Below are 20,160 nucleotides of genomic sequence, written 5' to 3' on the forward strand. Positions count from 1 at the left end.
CAGCTTGGAAATTACCTAGTAGTCAGTTTACACATGTGGCGGTAAGGCCCTCAGAGGGTGCAAGAATTTCCTCCCAAATCTCAAAACCAGCGAAGGAGATTTTGGGGTGCTAAGTCCAGGATTCTCATCACTACCCCTCACTGTGCTACCAGGAAGATGGGTGTGCTCTGGCCTCCCATTGCTCAGAGTGTGGTCCATGGATCAGCAACACCAGTCTTGTTAGAAATGCAGAATCTTGGGGCAACTGGGCGGCTCAGTTGGTTAGGCGTCTGCCTTCGGCTCAGGTCATGATCCTGGGGTCCTGGGATTGAGCACCACGTTGGGTTCTCTGCCCAGCCGGGAGGCTGCTTGTCCCTCTCCCTCTGCCCCTCCCCCTGGCTCATGCTCTCTCTTGCTCACACTCTCTGTCTCTCAAATAAATAAATAAAATCTTAAAAAAAAAAAAAGAAATGCAGAATCTCAAGGGTGCCTGGGTGGCTCAGTTGGTTGAACGTCTGACTCTTGATTTTGGCTCAGGTCATGATCTCAGGGTCTTGAGATCCAGCTGCACGTCAGGCTCCATGCTGGGCATGGAGCGTGCTTAAGATTCTCTTTCTCCCTCTCCCTCTGCACAGCCCCCTACCCTGGCTGGCACACACTCTCTCTCTCTCTCTCAATTAAAAACAAATGTAGACTCTTAGGCCCCACACCAGACTTATTGAATCAAAATCTGATTTTAATGAGATCCTCCCATGATTTGTGTGTGCACAGTAACATTTGAGAAGTGCTGAAGATAGCTTTTTTCAGAAAAGGAAAATAAACTTTAATTGGCTGCTAGTGTTTTTCTCTGGGATGGAACCAGGATAAGGAGTATGCAGACTGGTTCTCAGCAAATCTCCTGACCACTCCTCTGATTTCTCGTCTCCCTTCCTCCCAATTTATAGGCCCACACACATGATGCAAACAGCCACGTGCACACACATAACTACATGAGCATGCATCCGGAAATGCATATGTATTCTCTCCCTCATACACAGACACGCACACACCCATTAGCCATTTATGACATGGTCTCTGCTCTACCGCCTCACCCCAGTCCCTCACCAGGTCCCCCCATGTGCACTCCGCTCTACTCACACTGAACTACTTGGGCACCATTGCCCAAACATATCAGGTGTTCTTTTTGCCTCCCTGCCTTTTGCACCTGCTGCCTACCACTGCCTATGATGCACTCCCCCCACCACCAAGATGGAAACCTGACTAGCTTCTCTTTGTCCTTCACCCACAGCTCAATGACTTTCTTTTGGAAGCCTTCCCACATTGAGTGAAGTGCATCCAGGCTGTGCTCCTTCTCTGTGTTTGTATAATACCCAGCATATGCCTTTATTGGAACATTCTTTCTCACCAGGAGATAATCATATAATGTATTGTTTATCTCCTTAAAAGGAAGGAACCATGCCCCCACTTAGCAAGCAATTCTGGGGATGAGCAAACAAGGAAAGAATAAACTAATACAGAGCTAACAGATCTGTCTGATGCTTATCTATAAAGAACAGTAAAGCATAGTAGTTAAAGCATCAACTCTGAGGTTGGAATTCCCAGATCAAAATCTTGGTACTTCCACTAATTATGGGACCTTGGGGAACTACTTTGCCTCTCTGTGAATCAGTTTCCTCCTTTACAAAACAAGGACAGTAGTGGTATCTACTGGGTTGTTATGAGCATTCAATGGGACCAACAGTGCTCTGTGAAATGCTTCACATGGAGCCAGGCTAGTGGTGAGTGCTCACTTTGCGTTTGCTGCCTTGGTGCTATGATGTGATATATTAGGCTTTCATGATCTATTGTTGTATTACTTACTGGCTTAAAGCACCCATAGCATTTACTTTGCAATTTGGGCAGGACTCTCTCCCTCCCTTCCTCCCTTCCTTTCTTCCTTTCAGTATCTGTGTCTTTATTCCAAACGTGATTGACCACGTATCATGAAAGAACCACAAGGTATTTGTTGGCTGAATGGAGTATTGGAAATTTTTTTTCTTTAAAGATTTTATTTATTTATTTATTTGAGAGAGAGAGAGCAGGAGAGGGGGGAGGGTCTGAGGGAGAAGCAGACTCCCTGCGGAGCAGGGAGCCCGATGCGGGACTCGATCCCGGGACTCCAGGATCATGACCTGAGCCGAAGGCAGTCGCTTAACCAACTGAGCCACCCAGGTGCCCCGGAGTATTGGAAATTTTTGACAAGGTGTTGAGCTGAGGCCAAAAATGTTTGGAAGCTGAACAGACTTAACGTGGAAAAAGATGTTCCCTCTCTCCTCTGGTGTAGAAATCTAAATTACCAAGTATAAGGGCCTACTTTGTGTTGGGCTGGTAGTCACATCCCCGTGGTCTATCTGAAAGGGGGAAGAAGGACAGAGCATCTCAGATATGGGACTCCTGATTATGGCCATCATGTTAAGTGGGTTACCTAAGTCAGAGGAAGTAGAATCCAGTTCTTTCCTGGGAAGGACTTGCTTAGGCATGGACAAAGTTTTGGGTCTTTTCTACTTTGGGAAGTAGAATCCAGTTCTTTCCTGGGAAGGACTTGCTTAGGCATGGACAGAGTTTGGGTCTTGGTTGGGGTATCAGATGCTAATCAGAAACTAGCGTGGGGATCAGGATCTCAGGACCAGGCACAAAGCCAGTCATGTGGACTGGAACCACAGGTAAAAGTAACAGGGAGGCTGCAGCCTGACCCTCACTCAGGCTTATGCGGTGGGGATGGGTCATGGCAGCAGAAGATGGTTTTAAGCCCCCATCAGTGAGTAAGGCAGTCCTGCTGGACACGACTCACAATGGCTAAGAACTGAGCATGATTAAGTCTGCAGGGAACTAGATGTTGGAGACGCTTGGTTGGTCAGGGTGGGATAGCAGATAAACTCATAGTCTAGCAGAGCACACTGACCCACACATTATTATGACACCGCATGACACATACTCTGAGTTGTGTTTGCAAGTCTTGACTCATTTTCTGAAACACAAGTGTTGGTGACCTAATATTAGTGGGAAATTGCTCACTACATTTTCTGAGCTTTGGACTGGCAAACTGGTGAAATAGGGAGGAGGGGGTATCCTCACTCTATTACTTCTCTGTGGGTCCTCTGAGGATGCAGAGAAATGGCAGAACCAGGAGCATGGGCTCAGCAATTTCCCCTAGACATTCCCATGGTTGACTTTCTTTAGGTCTTTGCCCAAATGTCCCATCTCAGTGAGGCTTCCTGAACCATCTTCTTTAAAATTGCCACCTCCCACCCTGGCTCTCCCTATTTCCCTCCTTCTTATTATTTTTCTCTAGAACTCTTATCAGTCACCCACTAACTGTATATTTTACGCATTTATCTATTATCTCTTTTCCCCAACTAGAATGTAAGCTCCATGAAGGCAGGGATTTTCATCTGTTTGGACCCTGCTGTATCCCCAGTAACTACAAGAGTATTTACCTAGTAACAGACATTTAATAGATACTTTGTAGACTCATAGACATATTCCATGAAGTAACAGCATATACCAAAATATAAAAGAAAATAGCATCTTTCATACTTAAAGGCTAAGAGTTACAACCCAGGTGAGTGAAGAAAATCTTTGTGAAATCCGTTGACAACACCAAAGTTATCATTTCTTTTCATCTCGTAGAATAAGATGACAAAAGAAGGAACTCTGTCATGGGGAAGATAAAACAGGCCATGGTCAAATCTTTCCTTTTGGGGACCAACCTTCAAGTTGATTAACCAGCTAATTGAAGCTCTTTGCTTTATGTCGGCCCTTCCTGGTGCACATCTGCATAAATAAAGCATCTGTAGGTCCAGAGGCTTCCTTTCTGTGAAAGACAATTTGTGTTTATCGTTTGATTTACAGTTAAGGCTGGGTGAAAGGATCCTTCCATAATTTGCATTCAGTTATTTTCTCCTCGTGAAGGATGGTCTGCAAAGTGATGGTCTGCAAAGTTTCCTTCACAGGTATCGTAAATCACATATGGACTCAGCACCGTCGTTAATAATTAGTAAGAGCTCAATATTTAGCAGGAAGGAGTTATCCATGTGATTCTGGAGATGGCCCACGTCTGTGAGGATGCTGACTTTCACTGGAACACCATAAACATGTCAACAACAATATATTTATATGATATCTTCAATTAACTGATCTTATTATTAAAAGGCAAGTATGAGTTACATGTGTTAAAGAAAGGACGGCTCATTGCTGGTCTCTTCTGCATTCCCCTAAGGAAGCTGAACGTCGGTTGTAGCATGGAGATGATCTTTTTTGGGAGTAATAAAATAGCCAGGCTTATTGGTAATTGCTGTTTTACACTTGTACCTTTTCCTTCCTTCCCATGATCCTTACACCATTTTGTCCTTTTTTCCTGGAAATTCTCTCTTTAAACCTACCCCTGCAGGTAAGGATTTTTATAACACAAACACTCTTTTTGCTTAAAAATAAAATGACAGTGCTACTTTCTGCAGATTATGCCACTAAAAGAGCCATCTTCAAGAAAGGTACATAAGACTGAGCTACGGTTGATCTATTTTAGTATGTGCACATATGTATCAATCTGTGAGGTTATTTTTTTGAATAGCATTCTTAAGAATTTGAATTTGTACAGCACTTCTAATTTGTCAGGAACATCTGTTAGAGTCCACCTTTTAAGTCTGTGACACGAAATTTCTAGAATGCATAAAAACAGGCATCAGATTTTCTGGCACATTGCATGGTTTCTAATGTCTTGTCTCTTTTTTCCACCCCCTCTTCTCTTTTCTCCCCCAACCCTTGCAGGGCTGATAGTGTACCTAGGAATGATGGCTGGGGCCTTCGTCCTAGGGGGCCTGGCTGATAAGCTGGGGAGGAAGAAAGTTCTCAGCATGTCTCTGGCCCTCAACGCCTCCTTTGCCTCTCTCTCCTCCTTCGTCCAGGGATATGGAGCCTTCCTCTTCTGCCGACTCCTCTCAGGCATAGGGTATGTAAATGCAGGGCTTTGCTGGACCCTTGTAGACCAGTGTTCCATCTATCCTGCTACTTGAGCTCTGAGTGGTGCCTCCAGAAAACCTTGGACTATGTTTTGTGTTTGACTTCAAAGATATTATATTCAAGTTGAACCTTAGAAAATGTTGTAAAGTCAGTGTATAAGGTCAAATAACCTGACACTACTTTGACCGGTCTTTCAAATTCACAAGGGTGGGGTATAAGGTAACTAGGCTTTTACTATGACCATTTTTAGTGTATGACTTGATTGTTTCTTTTTGGCATTTTCTTTATGCAGGATTGGGGGTGCTCTGCCCATTGTTTTTGCCTATTTTTCGGAATTCTTATCTCGGGAGAAGCGAGGAGAACACCTTAGTTGGCTGGGCATCTTCTGGATGACGGGGGGCATCTATGCATCTGCCATGGCCTGGAGCATCATTCCACACTATGGTGAGTGCACTGCCTTCAAATAGCCCAGGGGCTCTTCTTACTATGGCACGTGCCTCCAACAATGTTTCTGTCCTTAACCTTACTCCCCGTACTCACACACGGTTCCCTTATATGACTTTTATCTTTCTATAGAACTTCCAAAACTGGAGACACCTCGCTAATTACTTTTTTTTTTTAAAGATTTTATTTATTTATTTGACACAGAGAGAGACAGCGAGAGAAGGAACGTAAGCAGGGGGAATGGGAGAGGGAGAAGCAGACTTCCTGCTGAACAGGGAGCCCGATGCAGGGCTCGATCCTAGGACCCTGGGATCATGACCGAGCTTAACTGACTGAGCCACCCAGGCGTATGTATGTAATTTCCATACACCTATCTTTCTGGAAATAATACAGTCTGTTCTTCCTGCCTCCCTCCCTCTCCATTCTTCTCTTCTTTTCTTCCTTTATTTGAAAGAATGTCAGTCTTTATCTCCCCAGCCCTCTTCCTCCAAGCAAGTTAGGCAGTTAGGCTTCAGTGACCCCATTTAATAGAAGATGTAACAGAAGCCAAGAGAAGTTGATGACTTGGCCAAGGTCACGTCCCTGGCATGACCTTGAAGCTTGATGCTCTGTCTGCCCCCTGTCCCCATGCGGAACTCTTGTGCACTTTCCAGTCTAGTGCCTGCTGTCACTCTTGTTTGACTGCAGAAGTGGAGAGCCCTTACAGACAAGGTCTTGGATTCAGCCGGGACAATTTTATTATCCTGGGTAATTGCAAAAACCGGATTCTCTGGACAGAGACCTGGCAACGTTTACTTTCACAATTGGTTTTGTTAAGAGTAAAGTAGGGAGAAGGCAGCAGTTTTGAATTTGATTACGTCTTTTGAGCATCCTGGCCAATAAATGCTATCAGCATCCTTCAAAATTTTTTTCGGTAAACCAGTGATTATGGGTGTAGGCTTTGTCATCATTTAGAATCCTGCCGACCTCTAAGGTAGCAGAAAACTGCCCTGAAGCTAACCAACACTTCTCTACCCACTGAACTCCTTGGTGTCCTTGTTTGAAACTTCATCCTCTTTGTGTATTCTGAGGTGATGGAGGCTCCATGTACATCTCTTTAAGAAGCAGCTTTGGTGTAGACAATGCCTACACTATTGGTTAATGTAATGCTGGGTGTATTATCCTGGTAATCTGATAAACCCTGAAATCTCAGTGGTTTAACACAATAAAAGTTTCCCCACTTGTAAAGTATGGTGAATGTTTCTGATCTGCAGAAACATTCAGATTAGCTCCATCAGTAATATTGGGGCTCAGACTCTTTCCTCCATGTGATTCTATCATCTTTAACATGTGGCTTGACGTCTCTGCTTGGAGAAAGATCATAGGCAGTTGTACATGGAGATTTTGAAGGACAGGCTGGGAAGTGGACTGTGTCCTCTCTACTTACAACCCACTGGTCCCAAATCTGTAATATGATCACCCCTATCTTGCTGTGTGCCAAGAAAGTAGAGTAAATGGATTTGGGAACAAGTAATTTTGCCCTGTCTAGTCTTTGAGAACCCACTGGGTTTTGTATAAGTAACAGAGAGGAATATGAACAGGAATAATGAAATAAACAGCTGAAGAGTTTTCCAGATAATTCTGTCACCCAAAGCAGTTCTCCATCATTTTAGATACAAAATCATATTACTTCTAACATAATTTCTGCACTCTGCCCTTCACCCGAAGGCACACTTAACACACACAGTACACTCCATGTTGGTTATATGGGTCAGAGAAATCGCTTACCCTCCCCCCAATTCTTGCTGTATTATTTACAACTGTTAACTGGTCCAAATGTGTGAGTGATAAGAAACCATTTCCACATTTAAATTAAGTGAGTAAAAAATCTTTTTGGGGAGTGTGGGGGACAAATAAAATCTTAATAAAAGCTGAGCCAAAATAGTGGTGCCCTGTGATTGGGGACAAGTCGCTCCCTCTTGTCTGGCGTGGTTCCTTCACCTATAAAGTGGAGAGGGAAGGAAGCAAGAAGAGCAGACTGTAGCGATCATGCCAGCCCTCAGGTTCAGTAAAAAGGAGAGTGCTGAGAATACGTTTAAAACAATTCTTGTATTCGAGCTCGCTCCCTTCCCGGGAGCATCAACAATGTCAACCTCCTATTTGCAGCCTGCTTTTTCCCCAAGGGGAGCTTGCCCTCATACGTGACCAGGGAGCCTCCCATTGGCTCAGCTTAGGTCATGTGCCCACCTCAGCCAATCACTACACCCCAGAGGATGCCGGGTCCTGATTGGTTGGGTTTTTGGGGGATACTTCCTTCCACAAATCCGGCACCGGGGGAGGGGGGGTGGGGGTGGGGGCAGGGCAGGGTCAATCCCATGCAGACCACGTGTCTGCCATACAGTGGAGCCCGCAGGGTACCGGGTGTTACGACAGGGGCCAACCACAATAGTCAGTACATGCTGCATCACTTTTTCCACTTTGCTTTACACACACAAGCACACACCCACGTCTGGGGGTATGGTTGCTAAGGAAGCGATACAAAGATTCAATGGGAGCGTGTTGACCAAGACTGAATGGGATGTCCATGGCAGAGGGGCCGTGCTGCTGCGGGCTGACATCAGGGCTTGTGATTCAATATTTTACCCCAAACAGACAGGATGTTTTTCCTGTTTGCTTGCTTGTATGAAATCTGTGACTTTGATGTCCGTTTTTAAGATCCAAGCCTCTTGGGTGATTAGGCTTTATTGAAACAAGCATTAGCTGGGCGGGGAGTGGGGGAAGCCACCCAAGAAACACGGTAGATTAGAATCACAGTATAACAGGAGTGATTATTTACTTTAAGCCTCATTTTACCAGGAACAGATGTTTTGTCCAGAGTGAACCAGACATTTGATGCTATTTCTCAATGTGCCCAAGACACTAATCCTTTAACACCCTTCCACTCAGCAGGGACAAATGCCAGGGTAACTACAGAAAGGAGACTGATGTTTGTGTACTGCTTGTGAAACCCATTTAATTGCTTTTTCAGGAATGAAGTGATGGGAGGTCTTGGCACCAGGAATTCCGGTGACTAAGTCATTGAGAAAGAAAATTACAAATCTCAGAATGTTTTCCTGGGAACTCATGGTCACAGCCCAGAAAAAATTAGATATATTATGGAAGATTAATTCCCATTGTAGTCAGCACCACCAGCTGTTTGTGAAAGCCTGACGGTGAAAAGTAGGGCAAGCTAAAAGATCAGTGAACAGAACCGTCCCTGTCTCTGAATTAATAATTGTTCCATATATTTGGAAGCAGTTCACTATTTAATTTTATTTAATTTCAGGTCCCAAAGATCTGCCTAATGAATGCGATAAATGGAGATTACTAAAATCACCATAAAAACCACAGAGGCATGAGGGAATAACGTATTTGGGATAATTTACACATATTATCACAAAGAAAAAAATTTGTTTTGGGCAGAATACTTTATAAATGTACCCACTTCTGCTCTCCTTTCCTCATTATCCACCTGAGTTTGACTGCTGTGTCGTTTTGATCAACTTGACTTCTAATTATTCCAGAGTAGCTTTTGGACATGAGCTGTAAAATGTGTCAATATTACTATGTTTTTATCTTCCTCTTTCTAGTGTTGCTGTTAGGAGAAAGGAAAGGTTTTTTTTAATTAAAATGAAAACCAACAGACCCAAGAGAGAGCATGCTGTGAAAAAAGAGATTTGATTCTGGTTGAGAAAGTTGGATGATGTGTGTATTGTGTGGCCCAATGTGTCATAGCGGCTTCAGTCCCATGTTTCCCCACCTGGCATTCCCTCTGGCATGTCCTTTAGTTGCACGGACTAGGAAATAACAGCAGAAAGAGCAGTGCAGGTAGAGCGAATAGAAGCGCAATGGGTTAAGAGTCAAGGGCAAGTAGAAGGAGTCGAAAGGGCAGTAATAGTGTTCAAGACGTTCACTGCTCACCACTGCAGCTGATCACATGGTATACGTTTACATATAGACTTACCCTCATTTTATTGCACTTCACTTCATTGTGCTTTGCAGATAGTAAATGGAATAGAGATTTTATGTCCCAATAATGATATCCTCTGAACTTTAGAAATCAATATATTCACTTATATTATACAGTTTTGTCTTTTTTTTAAAAAAAAATGCTGTTGGAATTATCTTCAGAGTTACTTGGAGTGACATGAGAAAACCAAGCCATTTTGTAACCTTGGATTATCTGATTATTTATTTTTAAAAGATTTTATTATTTATTTATTTATTTTATTTATTTATTTTATTTTATTTATTTATTTGACAGAGAGAAACACAGCGAGAGAGGGAACACAAGCAGGGGGAGTGGGAGAGGGAGAAGCAGGCTCTCTGCGGAGTGGGGAGCCCAATGCGGGATCGATCCCAGGACCCTGGGATCGTGACCTGAGACGAAGGCAGACACTTAACGACTGAGCCACCCAGGCGCCCCTATTTATTTATTTATTTAATTTATTTAGAAAGAGCATGGGTGGGGGGAGGGGCAAAAGGAGAGGGAGAGAGAGAATCTCAAGCAGACTCCCCACTGAGTGCAGAGCCTGATGCGGGGCTCAATCCCATGACCCTGAGATCACGACCTGAGCCAAAATCAAGAGTCAGATGCTTAACAGACTGAGCCACCCAGGCACCCCATAACCTTGGATTTTTTAAAAAAGCAATTATTTTGCTGATTTTTGCTTATATTCATCTATTTTAGTCAACAGCTTTGGCACTAAATGTCATGTAGCTATTTCTAAGCAAATCAAATCTACCCTCAAAGCAGATGAATTATTATTGGTTGTCAGGAGCTTTTGCACTTAGCCAATCTGTGGTGGTATTGTTACCTGCATTCTGTGAAAACCCACCAATACCACAATGATGTGGGAAAGCCAGGATTTGTACTCTGATCTACGTGACTATGAAGATCTAGGCTCTTTCCACTGTGCTACCCATTCCTTAAAAGAGAGACTTTTGAGACCCATGAGGATGTTTGAAATAATGTTTTGTAGATCCAGAGGCAATTTCTAAAAATGTATTTTAGAAAAGTTTTCAAGAGGCACCTAGGTGGCTTAGTTGGTTAAGCGTCTGCCTTCAGCTCAGGTCATGATCCTAGGGTCCTGGGATCGAGTTCCGCATTGGGCTCCCTGCTCAGGGGGAAGCCTGCTTCTCTCTCTCCCTCTACCCTTCCACACCCCCCACTTGTGCTTGCTTTCTCTCTCTCTCTCAAATAAAATCTTAAAAAAAAAAAAAAAGAAATGCTTTCAATAATGAATGCTGAGTAGGAGCTAGTCATCTCTCCATTTCAGTAATGATAGAATTCATTTGAATTTAGAAGCCCTGTCTCTTTAAAATTAAAAAAACCCCGCGGTCCTAAGGTCCTGATCTGGTTTTCTTTCCTAGAAGGCAAGGGGTCCCTGAGGTGTGTGATCACCCTCCCTTCCATCCAGATCATGCTCTGGGTACTCAGAACCCAGGAATTCCCACTAAACTCAAGGAATCGTGACAAAGATGCCCATTCTCATTGCGGTACAGTGTTCACATATATCACCACGAGGCCCCTCACTCTGTGAGAGGGGCCAGGAGAAGAAATGAAAGACGTCTCACAAGGGTAGGTCATGGCCTGGCCTTCCAGCTCCTTATTTGTCAGGGCGAGGGGCTAGAACATCTGTTATTAACCGTTGGTTAGCTTAAGTTTTAATGACTATGGAGAAATATGGGATGCAGCCCAAGACCCTGTAAATGTCAGGCCTGGCCAACCCTGGGGGGTTCTTGAGATGCATGTTCCCCATGCCTGTTCCAGACTTCTGCCTCAGAAGGTTTGGGGACAGTCGGGTTTTGCATTTTAACCTGCTTCCCAGGTGATGCTCTAGTGCCCTCATTTGAGAGTGAGTGATTTAAGGTCATTCTAAGATCATGTCACAAATCCTCTGACTGCTTCTTCACAGGCTGGGGCTTCAGCATGGGCACCAATTACCACTTCCACAGCTGGAGAGTGTTTGTCATCATCTGCGTGCTGCCCTGCACCGTGTCCATGGTAGCTCTGAGGTTCATGCCGGAGAGCCCGAGGTTCCTGCTGGAGGTGAGTCAGCACCCCCCCGCCCCCACCCGATGTGAGAGCGATAGCCCTTTGGCCGCCCCCCCTTCTGCTTGCATTTGCACACCACCCCCATGTCAGCCCGCGTGGCCCATCATCACGTCTGGCTTTATTGCTGTCTGATGGCTGCATGCCCTGGATTCAGGGACTGTCAGAGGCTGCTTCCAGCCCCCATTCTCTCCAGAGGCTCTTCAAAACTGTGGCATGTTTTTTCAAGTTGCTACAGTGAGATCTGTGGGAAAACTTGCGTCTCCCGCAAGCCCATCAGGACCCCTCCCCACAGGAAAGCTGCTCCTGGTGTCTTGAGAGAAGAGTCCTTCCAACTTGGGGGGCCTCTTGTGCTTGCAGGGGTCAGACTGGGTGGGACTGGCAGAGGACTGATAGGAACTTGAAGGCTTCTACACCCCCATTTCTGAATCCATTTCTGCATCTCCTAGATCTTTCTACAGAGTGATCGTCCTTGTCAAATTCCCTTGTGTTCCATTACCAGGGGCAGACACCGCAGGGAGTTTTTTTTTTTCAACCAGGGATCTCTCAAAATTTACCCTTTGTGGTGTATTAGTTTTCTAGTGCTGCTGTGATAAAAGATTTTGTCGCAAACTGAGTGGCTTCAAGTAACGGAAATTGTGTCACAGTTCTGGAGGCTGGACGTTCAAAATCAGGGTGTCAGCAGGGCCGCGTGCCCTCTGAAGTCTGTAGGGGAGTCCTCCCTTGCCTCTTCCAGCTTCTGGTGCTTTGTCGGCCATCACTTGGCTTGCGGCTGCACCACGCTTCCTGCCAGTGTCATCTCATGCGCTCCCCTCCTGTGTCTCCGTATTCACATGCTGCCTTCTTATAAGGACACCAGTCGAACTAGATTAGGGGCCCACCCTACTCCAGTATGACCTCGTCTTAATGACATCTACAGCAGTCCTATTTCTAAATAGGGTCATACTCCGAGGTACCCGGGGCAGCAGGGACACAATTCAATCTGTAACATGTTGCTTCGTTGCTTGCTCTGGTCAGGGAGGAACGTGGCTCTCCCCCAACAGTCACTCAACCTTACGACTAGGCGTGTTGTACTATGTAGTGGGAATAGTGTGTAATGTTTACACGTTACGCCCCGGAGGCGTTACCTTAGTATCCTTCCAAGATGGGCTGGGGACAGAGACTTGTCCCAGTCCTTCCCAAGACCTGAGTGGCCCTGCATCCATGTCTAACCCCTTCACACTCAGGGTTGGACGCCCCCCGTTGGGTTTCCACCCCTCGTCAGGAAAGGATTTCTTATGCCTCTTTCCTTGCTTCCACCAGATGGGCAAACACGACGAAGCCTGGATGATTCTCAAGCAAGTCCACGACACCAACATGAGGGCGAAGGGGGCCCCCGAGAAGGTGTTCACAGTGAGTGTGCGGCACCTGGGCCAACAAAGGGGGGCTCCCCTCTTTACTGTTTTGGCTTGCTAAGAATTTTATCATATTATGATATTTATTAATTTGACAAAGAAAATGTATCAGAGGGAGAATAAAAGCCTGACAGTCCTATTATTGTGTCATAATTATTTGTTCATTTTGATGGATATCCTTGTTACTGCTAATTGTTAAAAAAAATGCTGAAGGAAAAAACTATGGGGATAAGCATATGTGCATATATTTACATCTACATTTTTTTTTTTTTAAGAGAGAGAGAGTGTGAGTGAGCAGGGCGGGAGGGAGGGGCAGAGGAAGAGTGAGAGAGAGAATCTTAAGCAGGCTCCATGCTCAGCACGTGGGCTCCATTCCACAACCCTGAGATCACGACCTGAGCTGAAATCAAGAGTCGGATGCTTAACCAACTGAGCCAGCCAGGCACCCCTCCATCTATATATATTTTAAAAAGTACCCATAGGTTACTCCATGTTGTCTTGTGGCATTCGTAATTATCCTTTTAACCAACATTAATGTTGGGAACGTTAACACAGTCTTCCTAAACATGCCCCAAATGCTAGAAATTTTTTTACCCCATTTTATTACCTTGTCCCTGTAAATATTGTCGCAGTGAACCTTCTCACACACATAGTTCCTTCCCATTCACGTTCTTGGTTTGTTTTCTAAGATAGACTCCTAGAAATAAAATGACTGACTGAAAAAGCACTAGTATTTTTACAGCTCTTGAGTTATATTGCCAGATTACATTTCAATAGGGTTGTGCCGATCTATAGTGTCATAGGCAACAGGATAGCCATTTCTCTCCTCCACCCTTATCAGCATCGGCGCTTAGCCTGGATTTTGTTTCTTGCTTGAAAAGCTAGTGAGTGGTGATTTCCATGAAGATGTCCTGTTAGTTGCCGGGATCTGTGTTGCCCCAACCACAACCGTCTGTGGCCAAGGAGGAATGCGTGCCCTGGGTCCCTGTTTTGCATAACTTCCCTTCCAGGCTGACTTCAAATCCATTTCCACAAGGAAGCCCTCCTGGGTTAACCCCCTCCTACTCCGATTCACTGCTTTTGCAGCTTTAGCCTCTGCCATTGATTCTGGACAACACACTTGTCCTTGTTAACTGTTGCTTAGAAGCCCTGATTCTCAGGCTGGGCCACGTGGCAGGACCATGTGGCTAAGAATCCATAACCTAGAGCCTGACAGTCTGAGCCCAAATCCCAGTGTTGATACTTTCTAGCTGTATGGCTTTAGGTAGGGTATTCCCTCTGCCTCAGTGTCTCTACTGGGAACAGAGGGGTAATAATATCTCTAAGTATGGTTATGGTAAGGATTAAATAAAGTACCTAAACCAGTGTCTGCCTTGGAGTAGGGGCTACATAGATGTTAACTATTATTCAAAAATGTTATGACATAGGGGCGTCTGGGTGGCTCAGTCGGTTAAGCATCTGCCTTCGGCTCGGGTAGTGACCCCAGGGTCCTGGGATCCAGTCTAGCTAGCATCAGGCTCTCTGCTCAGTGCGGAGCATGCTTCTCCCTCTCCCTCTGCTGCTCCCCCTGCTTGTGCTCTTTCTGTGTGTGTGTGTCAAATAAATAAATAAAATATTTTTAAAAAGATTTTATTTATTTATTTGAGAGAGAGAGAGAGACAGCAAGAGAGGGAACACAAGCAGGGGGAGTGGGAGAGGGAGAAGCAGGCTTCCTGCAGAGCAGGGAGCCCGACGTGGGGCTCAATCCCAGGACCCTGGGACCATGACCTGAGCTGAAGGCAGACGCCTAACGACTGAGCCACCCAGATGCCCCAATAAATAAAATCTTAAAAAAAAATGATATGACATATTTTTTCTTAAATTAACTCAAGCAATGAATTTTATTGCTGTTCAGTCACCTATTTCTCTCAATTCCAATGCTCCTAAAAATATCTAAAATACGGGACTGGTGCTTTTATCACAAACATTTATTAAGAAGCACAACTAACAGTAATAGTCCAGATGAAAGATGTTAAGGGTGTAAATGGTTCTCCCAAGTCCCCTATCCCCACTGCTGTCTGTGGCGGATTATAATGCTGCAGCTGGACTGCAGGTGTGGATCCCAGATGTTAGCGGAGAGCCCCCGCTCCAGGACCTCGGTGTGCTTAGCTCGGTCCTGCCCGCACCCCCACCCATTCCACAGACTGCTCTCCAAGCTCCTGCTTATTCCTGAGAGACATCTTCATGGTTTGTCCCTGACTCAAGCCTCTGAATCCACATCAGCTGGGTTGGATTGTGGGCCACATCAACCTCGTGTGAAACACACATGAAGATGCATAAACACACACACATCCACAGACACACATCATACATACAGACACACAGACACACCTCACTCATACCAAGCATTTGTGAGTTTAATAACCTTCATGACAATTTGAGGAACTTCCTCCCTGCCCCATCCCCCCCTCTTTTCCTCCTCCCTTTTCGCCTTCCCTCTCTTTCTCCTGTTCTCCCTCTGGAATATGGCAAATTCTCCTTGGCTCATGCACGGCTCACGCACTCGTCCTCCCTGGCATTCCCTGACCCGTCAAGCAGTCTGTTAGCCTATTTATTCCAAGCAAATCCACACCTCTCCTGAGAGGAGTCCTGAGGGATGATTGCTCTCCACCTCATTTGTACGCCTGTCCCTGACTGCCCCAGGGGACTGGAAACTAACTAAAAGGGGCGAGGAAAACATCTTCCTCCCCTACAAAGCCCTAGGTTTCAGCCATCCCCTTGGCTGGCTGCCACACAGTTTCTGATCTGCCACCTGGCAGGTGTCCCCAGTAAAATGTTCTGCAGGGCTAGGGTGAGCACAGGCAATATTCTGATTTAGACCCAGTCAAAGATAAGTATCTTAGTTAATTGTAAATTAGAGTAATTTTGTTTGAGGTTGTCCATATACCACTCCCAAATCCCTAGGGAATAGAATGTTATTTTCCCTAGGAGCACCAAAAAGAAAAACATTGCATTTGAGTGGATATCTTAATGCTTTGGAGTATGATTTTTGACATGCTTCCTGATTTGATGTCAACCTTGCCCTCTGGCCTCTTTTGGCGACAGCAAGGGCTCAATGGCTTCCTGGGGATATTTGATACCATGGAGCTCCAGCCAAGAGTTCTGTGGCAGGGCCTGTGCGTTCACTCCCCCATGTCCTTGTCAGAGCCCAGGCGGAGAGATCTGCAAAGGAGGAACACCTGCAGATGGTAGGACATGCCAGGAGCTTAAGAACTACTATTTTTAGGGTTTAGAAAAGCACAGCCATGCCGTCCTAGACCTCATGCTCAGAGTTAATGAGTCTGTTGTCCACACCCAAGGGCAGTTTTTTTCCCTGTGGATTACCAGCCTTATTTCCTTCTCTCTTCCCATCTCCTCACATTCTCAGATGGCTGAAGAAAGCGATGGAAATGCTTGTAGGACTAAAACCTTTTTCCTTAGACAAAGTTCGTCGGAGGGGGTGATGGAAACTCAATTTTTTTGAGTGTGCTCCTCCCTTTTCCTCTGAATAAGTCTGCAAGCATGGACCTTGCTAACTTAGATAGCCATCTCCTTAACATGATGGCTAGTTATAGAATTCAGTGGTTGCTTTAAACACTAGGTAACTTGACAGTCACTGTCTTGGTGAGTCAGGATTGCACACTGGGGCTACCTGCTGACATTGGACAAATCAATATTTTCTGGGGCCCGTTAGGGGGAGAACTGAGATATATAACCTTATCCCCATTCCCCATTTCTTTGATTTCCACTAGGAAAGCCAGAGATAGCAAGGAAGACATGATTTTTCATATTCTGCTGTGTTTTAAAAATATCTTAAGTAGTAGGGCACCTGGGTGGCTCAGTGTGTGAAGTGGCCAACTCTTGATTTCAGCTCAGGTCACAATCTCAGGGTCTTGGGATTGACCCCTGTGTTGGGCTCCATGCTCAGTGGGGAGTCTGCCTGAGGATTCTGTCTCTGCCCTCTCCTTCTGCCCCTCCCACTGCTTGTGCACGCATGCTCTCTCCCCCTCAGTTTCTCTCTAAAATATATAAATCTTTAAAAAAAAAAAATCTTAAGTAACAACCCTCTCCCGCAACAAACACACACACCATTGCTTACATGGGTTCTAGACTTCTGTGATGTTAATTGTTAATACCTATTAAGGATAGACTTGTGAATTTTAAGGTGGAGTCAACTCTACTGTGGGCAAATCAGATGTACATGGGAATTCAGCATATTATGACTGACGAATATAAATTTCTCAAAAGCATGATCTAGTGAAAAGATGGATTCATCTTGTCTGCAGGGAGACATATCTCCCTGAGAAAGATTTCTGAAGAGAGGCCATGTACATCTTTGGTTAAGAATCACTGAACTAGAGGGTCATCCAATGCTCCTGTAGCCTTTGATATGTGACATAAATTCAGTTACATTAATTAAAGATTGAAAAGTCTGACACAGAGTGGGGTTATGATTCTCTAGACCATCTTTGTTTTGCAGGTTTCCCACATCAAAACTCCCAAGCAAATGGATGAATTCATTGAGATCCAGAGTTCAACAGGAACTTGGTACCAACGCTGGCTGGTCAGGTTCAAGACCACTTTCAAGCAGGTATGATTGGGAACATGTGGGAGATGAGAGGGGAGGATTCTGAAATTCTGTAACTTTGGTGGATGAAGGATAAAGACCATGAATACCCCCATCAACTCAAGGCAGTTTGATGGGGAGGGAGTGCCCTGGATGGAATGTTTGGGACACAGTTGTGCCTGCTTCTCACTCACCATGTGACTTGAGCCACAGACTCTCTAAACCTTAGTTTCTTTTCTTTGCTCTTCCTTCCCAAGGAGAGATTTTGAACACAGGCAGAACATCTATCTACTCTTAGTAAACATCCTTCTCTCTATCATCTTCTCTTTACATAATCTGTAGGAAGAAAGGAATGAGTGAAGTAGATGGCCCTTTGAGGTGTGTTGGTGGTTTCTGAGAAAGTCTCCATGAAGGGCAAGGCCATTTCTCTGGAGAAGTGACTCCTGTAGGCAACTCAGATGTCAAGCACTGAGGCAGCCAATGAATGGTTGAATGGTTGTTAAATGTTGGGAATATCACCCACTCCCACAGGCAAGGAGCAGAGCTCACTACTCAAGGTTTTCTAGTGTCTTGAAATCCCACCTCAGTGTGCTTTTGATGATGTATTACTGTGTTCCCAGGGAAGATGCTCCAGAACTATTATGTTGGAGGCTGAGGCCAGGCAGTAAGAAGAGAAGAGTCTTTGTTATTTGAACAGAATTGCTGCTTCTGGGAGATCATGGTTTTCCATTCTCTCATGGGGTCCTAGGAAATTTATCAGAAAATCCTAGAAATGAGCTCTTTCAAGTCACAAGTCTCTTGCTTTAATAATCCTTCTGTGTGTGGGTTACAGGTCTGGGATAATGCTCTGTACTGTGTGATGGGGCCCTACAGGATGAACACGCTGATTCTGTCTGTGGTCTGGTTCACCATGGCTTTAAGGTAAATTCTATCTTACTTAACTTCATTAACTTCCCTATGCCTCCAGCGCCTCATCTATAAACCAGAGATTTCAATTTGTTCTAACTCCTAGAGTCTGGATGCTTTCGGCTGCAAGTAACAGGCAGCCCACTCTCGTGGCTTCTACAACAAGGACACGTCTTGTCCTTTGTAACAAGAATTCCATAGAGAGGCAGGCTCCACGTGGGGTTTCAGCCCCAGGCTCTATCTCTTGGTGGTTGCCAGATGCTTGTGCTCTTCTTGGCATCCCATCAATGTGGGAAAATGTCCCAAGGAGGAAGAGGCTGCCTCTCTCTGAGCTTCTCTTTGTAACAGCAAGGAAAGCTTTCTCAGGAGCCCCCCGCTGAAAACCCCTGCATCCTTTTTCTCTATTAACCAGATGTGTGTCACATACCTAGTGCCAAACTAGCTGGTGAAGGGGATGGGATTTCCCAGTGACTTCAGACTAATCAGGATTTGTGTCTGAGCCAAAGATACCGTAACCTTCCCTGAGGGTTGATACCCAAACAAAATCTAGTTTCCGAGGAATGAGCAGGGAACGAGTGCTGAGTAGGCAGCTGTCACTTGCACTATGGCCATGGGATAAAGCAGTGAGACTCTGCAGTACTGTGCCCTACAATAAGGAAGAGTTAGTGTAATGGGAATGTGATTAGCTGGCTCTTCTCTTAATTGGTAGGTCATTTCACGCACCTCCAAATATCATGACCCTCTTTATGCCACTTAAGCCACTTAAAACGTCTTGAAGCTATTTACTGTATAAAGAAAGTGCTTGCAATAATTTCTGGCACTTAGTAAGTGCTCAATTAATTGCTATTATCAGCGAGGAACTGTCAATGAGATTTAAAACTTCCATCTGTGAAATTGCTTGGTTCACCATCACCTGTGCCCAAAGGAAATGAAATAGGGTCTAATGACCTCTTTGATTCATGGAGGAACATGGGGAGACCTGATTTCTTTCAATACCTATTCATGGAGACCCAAATGGGTAAAAGTAAAGAGGAAGCCAGACCCTACTCCCCTCCACTTATTCTGTCTAAGTGAGGAGGGAACATTTCAGAAGCCAAAGATGGTAGACACTAGGAGTCAATTCACTGAGTTCTAAAATATGTCTTGTTTGTATTTATCTATGGAGATGCTCATGATTTTTTTCCTTAGATTTGTTCATATGATGAGTGATAGTGTGGCACTTAGTAAGTGCCTTAATTTCTAATAATGAACCATATTCATACATTTAAAATGAGCTTGATTTATATCAGGTTAGGGATACAGACTCTGATCACGAAAGAATAAAGCCTGTTGCTGCTTGAATATTCCGTTTTCTCTATTACAGCTACTACGGACTGACAGTTTGGTTCCCTGATATGATCCGGTATTTTCAAGACGAAGCATACAAGTCCAAAATGAAGGTGTTTTTCGGTGAGCACGTGTATGGCGCCACCATCAACTTCACGATGGAGAATCAGATTCATCAACATGGGAAACTTGTGAATGACAAGTAAGTGACAGAGACCACGGGCTTTCCCCAGATCGGGGTGATGGTCTGTGGGGACTGTTCTTGGGAGAGGGGCCATTGGAAAGAGAATTCAGTAGGGCAGGTGAATGAGCTCCAAGGCTGTTGTGGTACCTCAGAGACACAATGAGGCCTGCTGGCCTCCAGTCATCCCTAATCACCTGGCTAGAACTTATTCATCCAAGGATAGAGACATTTGACTGAGGAGAGGCAATCAGACCATTTTTCCTGTGACCTC

The 20,160-nt window shown here is 44.9% G+C and overlaps 1 protein-coding gene across 5 annotated transcripts in view; it reads left to right on the forward strand.

The window, feature by feature from the left end:
- LOC102733802 (synaptic vesicle glycoprotein 2B-like) overlaps positions 1 to 19,927 on the forward strand; it is a 147,913-nt gene extending 127,986 nt beyond the window's left edge. For all 5 annotated transcript variants that reach the window (XM_081831630.1, XM_081831631.1, XM_081831628.1 and 2 more), the window contains 7 exons: positions 4,786 to 4,966; positions 5,270 to 5,421; positions 11,358 to 11,491; positions 12,797 to 12,886; positions 17,387 to 17,497; positions 18,306 to 18,394; positions 19,743 to 19,927. In XM_081831630.1, coding sequence (XP_081687756.1) covers positions 4,786 to 4,966; positions 5,270 to 5,421; positions 11,358 to 11,491; positions 12,797 to 12,886; positions 17,387 to 17,497; positions 18,306 to 18,394; positions 19,743 to 19,911 — 926 coding nt within the window. In that variant the 3' untranslated portion in view covers positions 19,912 to 19,927. The remainder of the gene's footprint in view (positions 1 to 4,785; positions 4,967 to 5,269; positions 5,422 to 11,357; positions 11,492 to 12,796; positions 12,887 to 17,386; positions 17,498 to 18,305; positions 18,395 to 19,742) is intronic.
- Positions 19,928 to 20,160: the final 233 nt, after the last annotated feature.

The sequence above is a fragment of the Leptonychotes weddellii genome, chromosome 9 (assembly GCF_054177405.1).
Source record: "Leptonychotes weddellii isolate Sample4059 chromosome 9, ASM5417740v2, whole genome shotgun sequence".
NCBI lineage: Eukaryota > Metazoa > Chordata > Mammalia > Carnivora > Phocidae > Leptonychotes > Leptonychotes weddellii.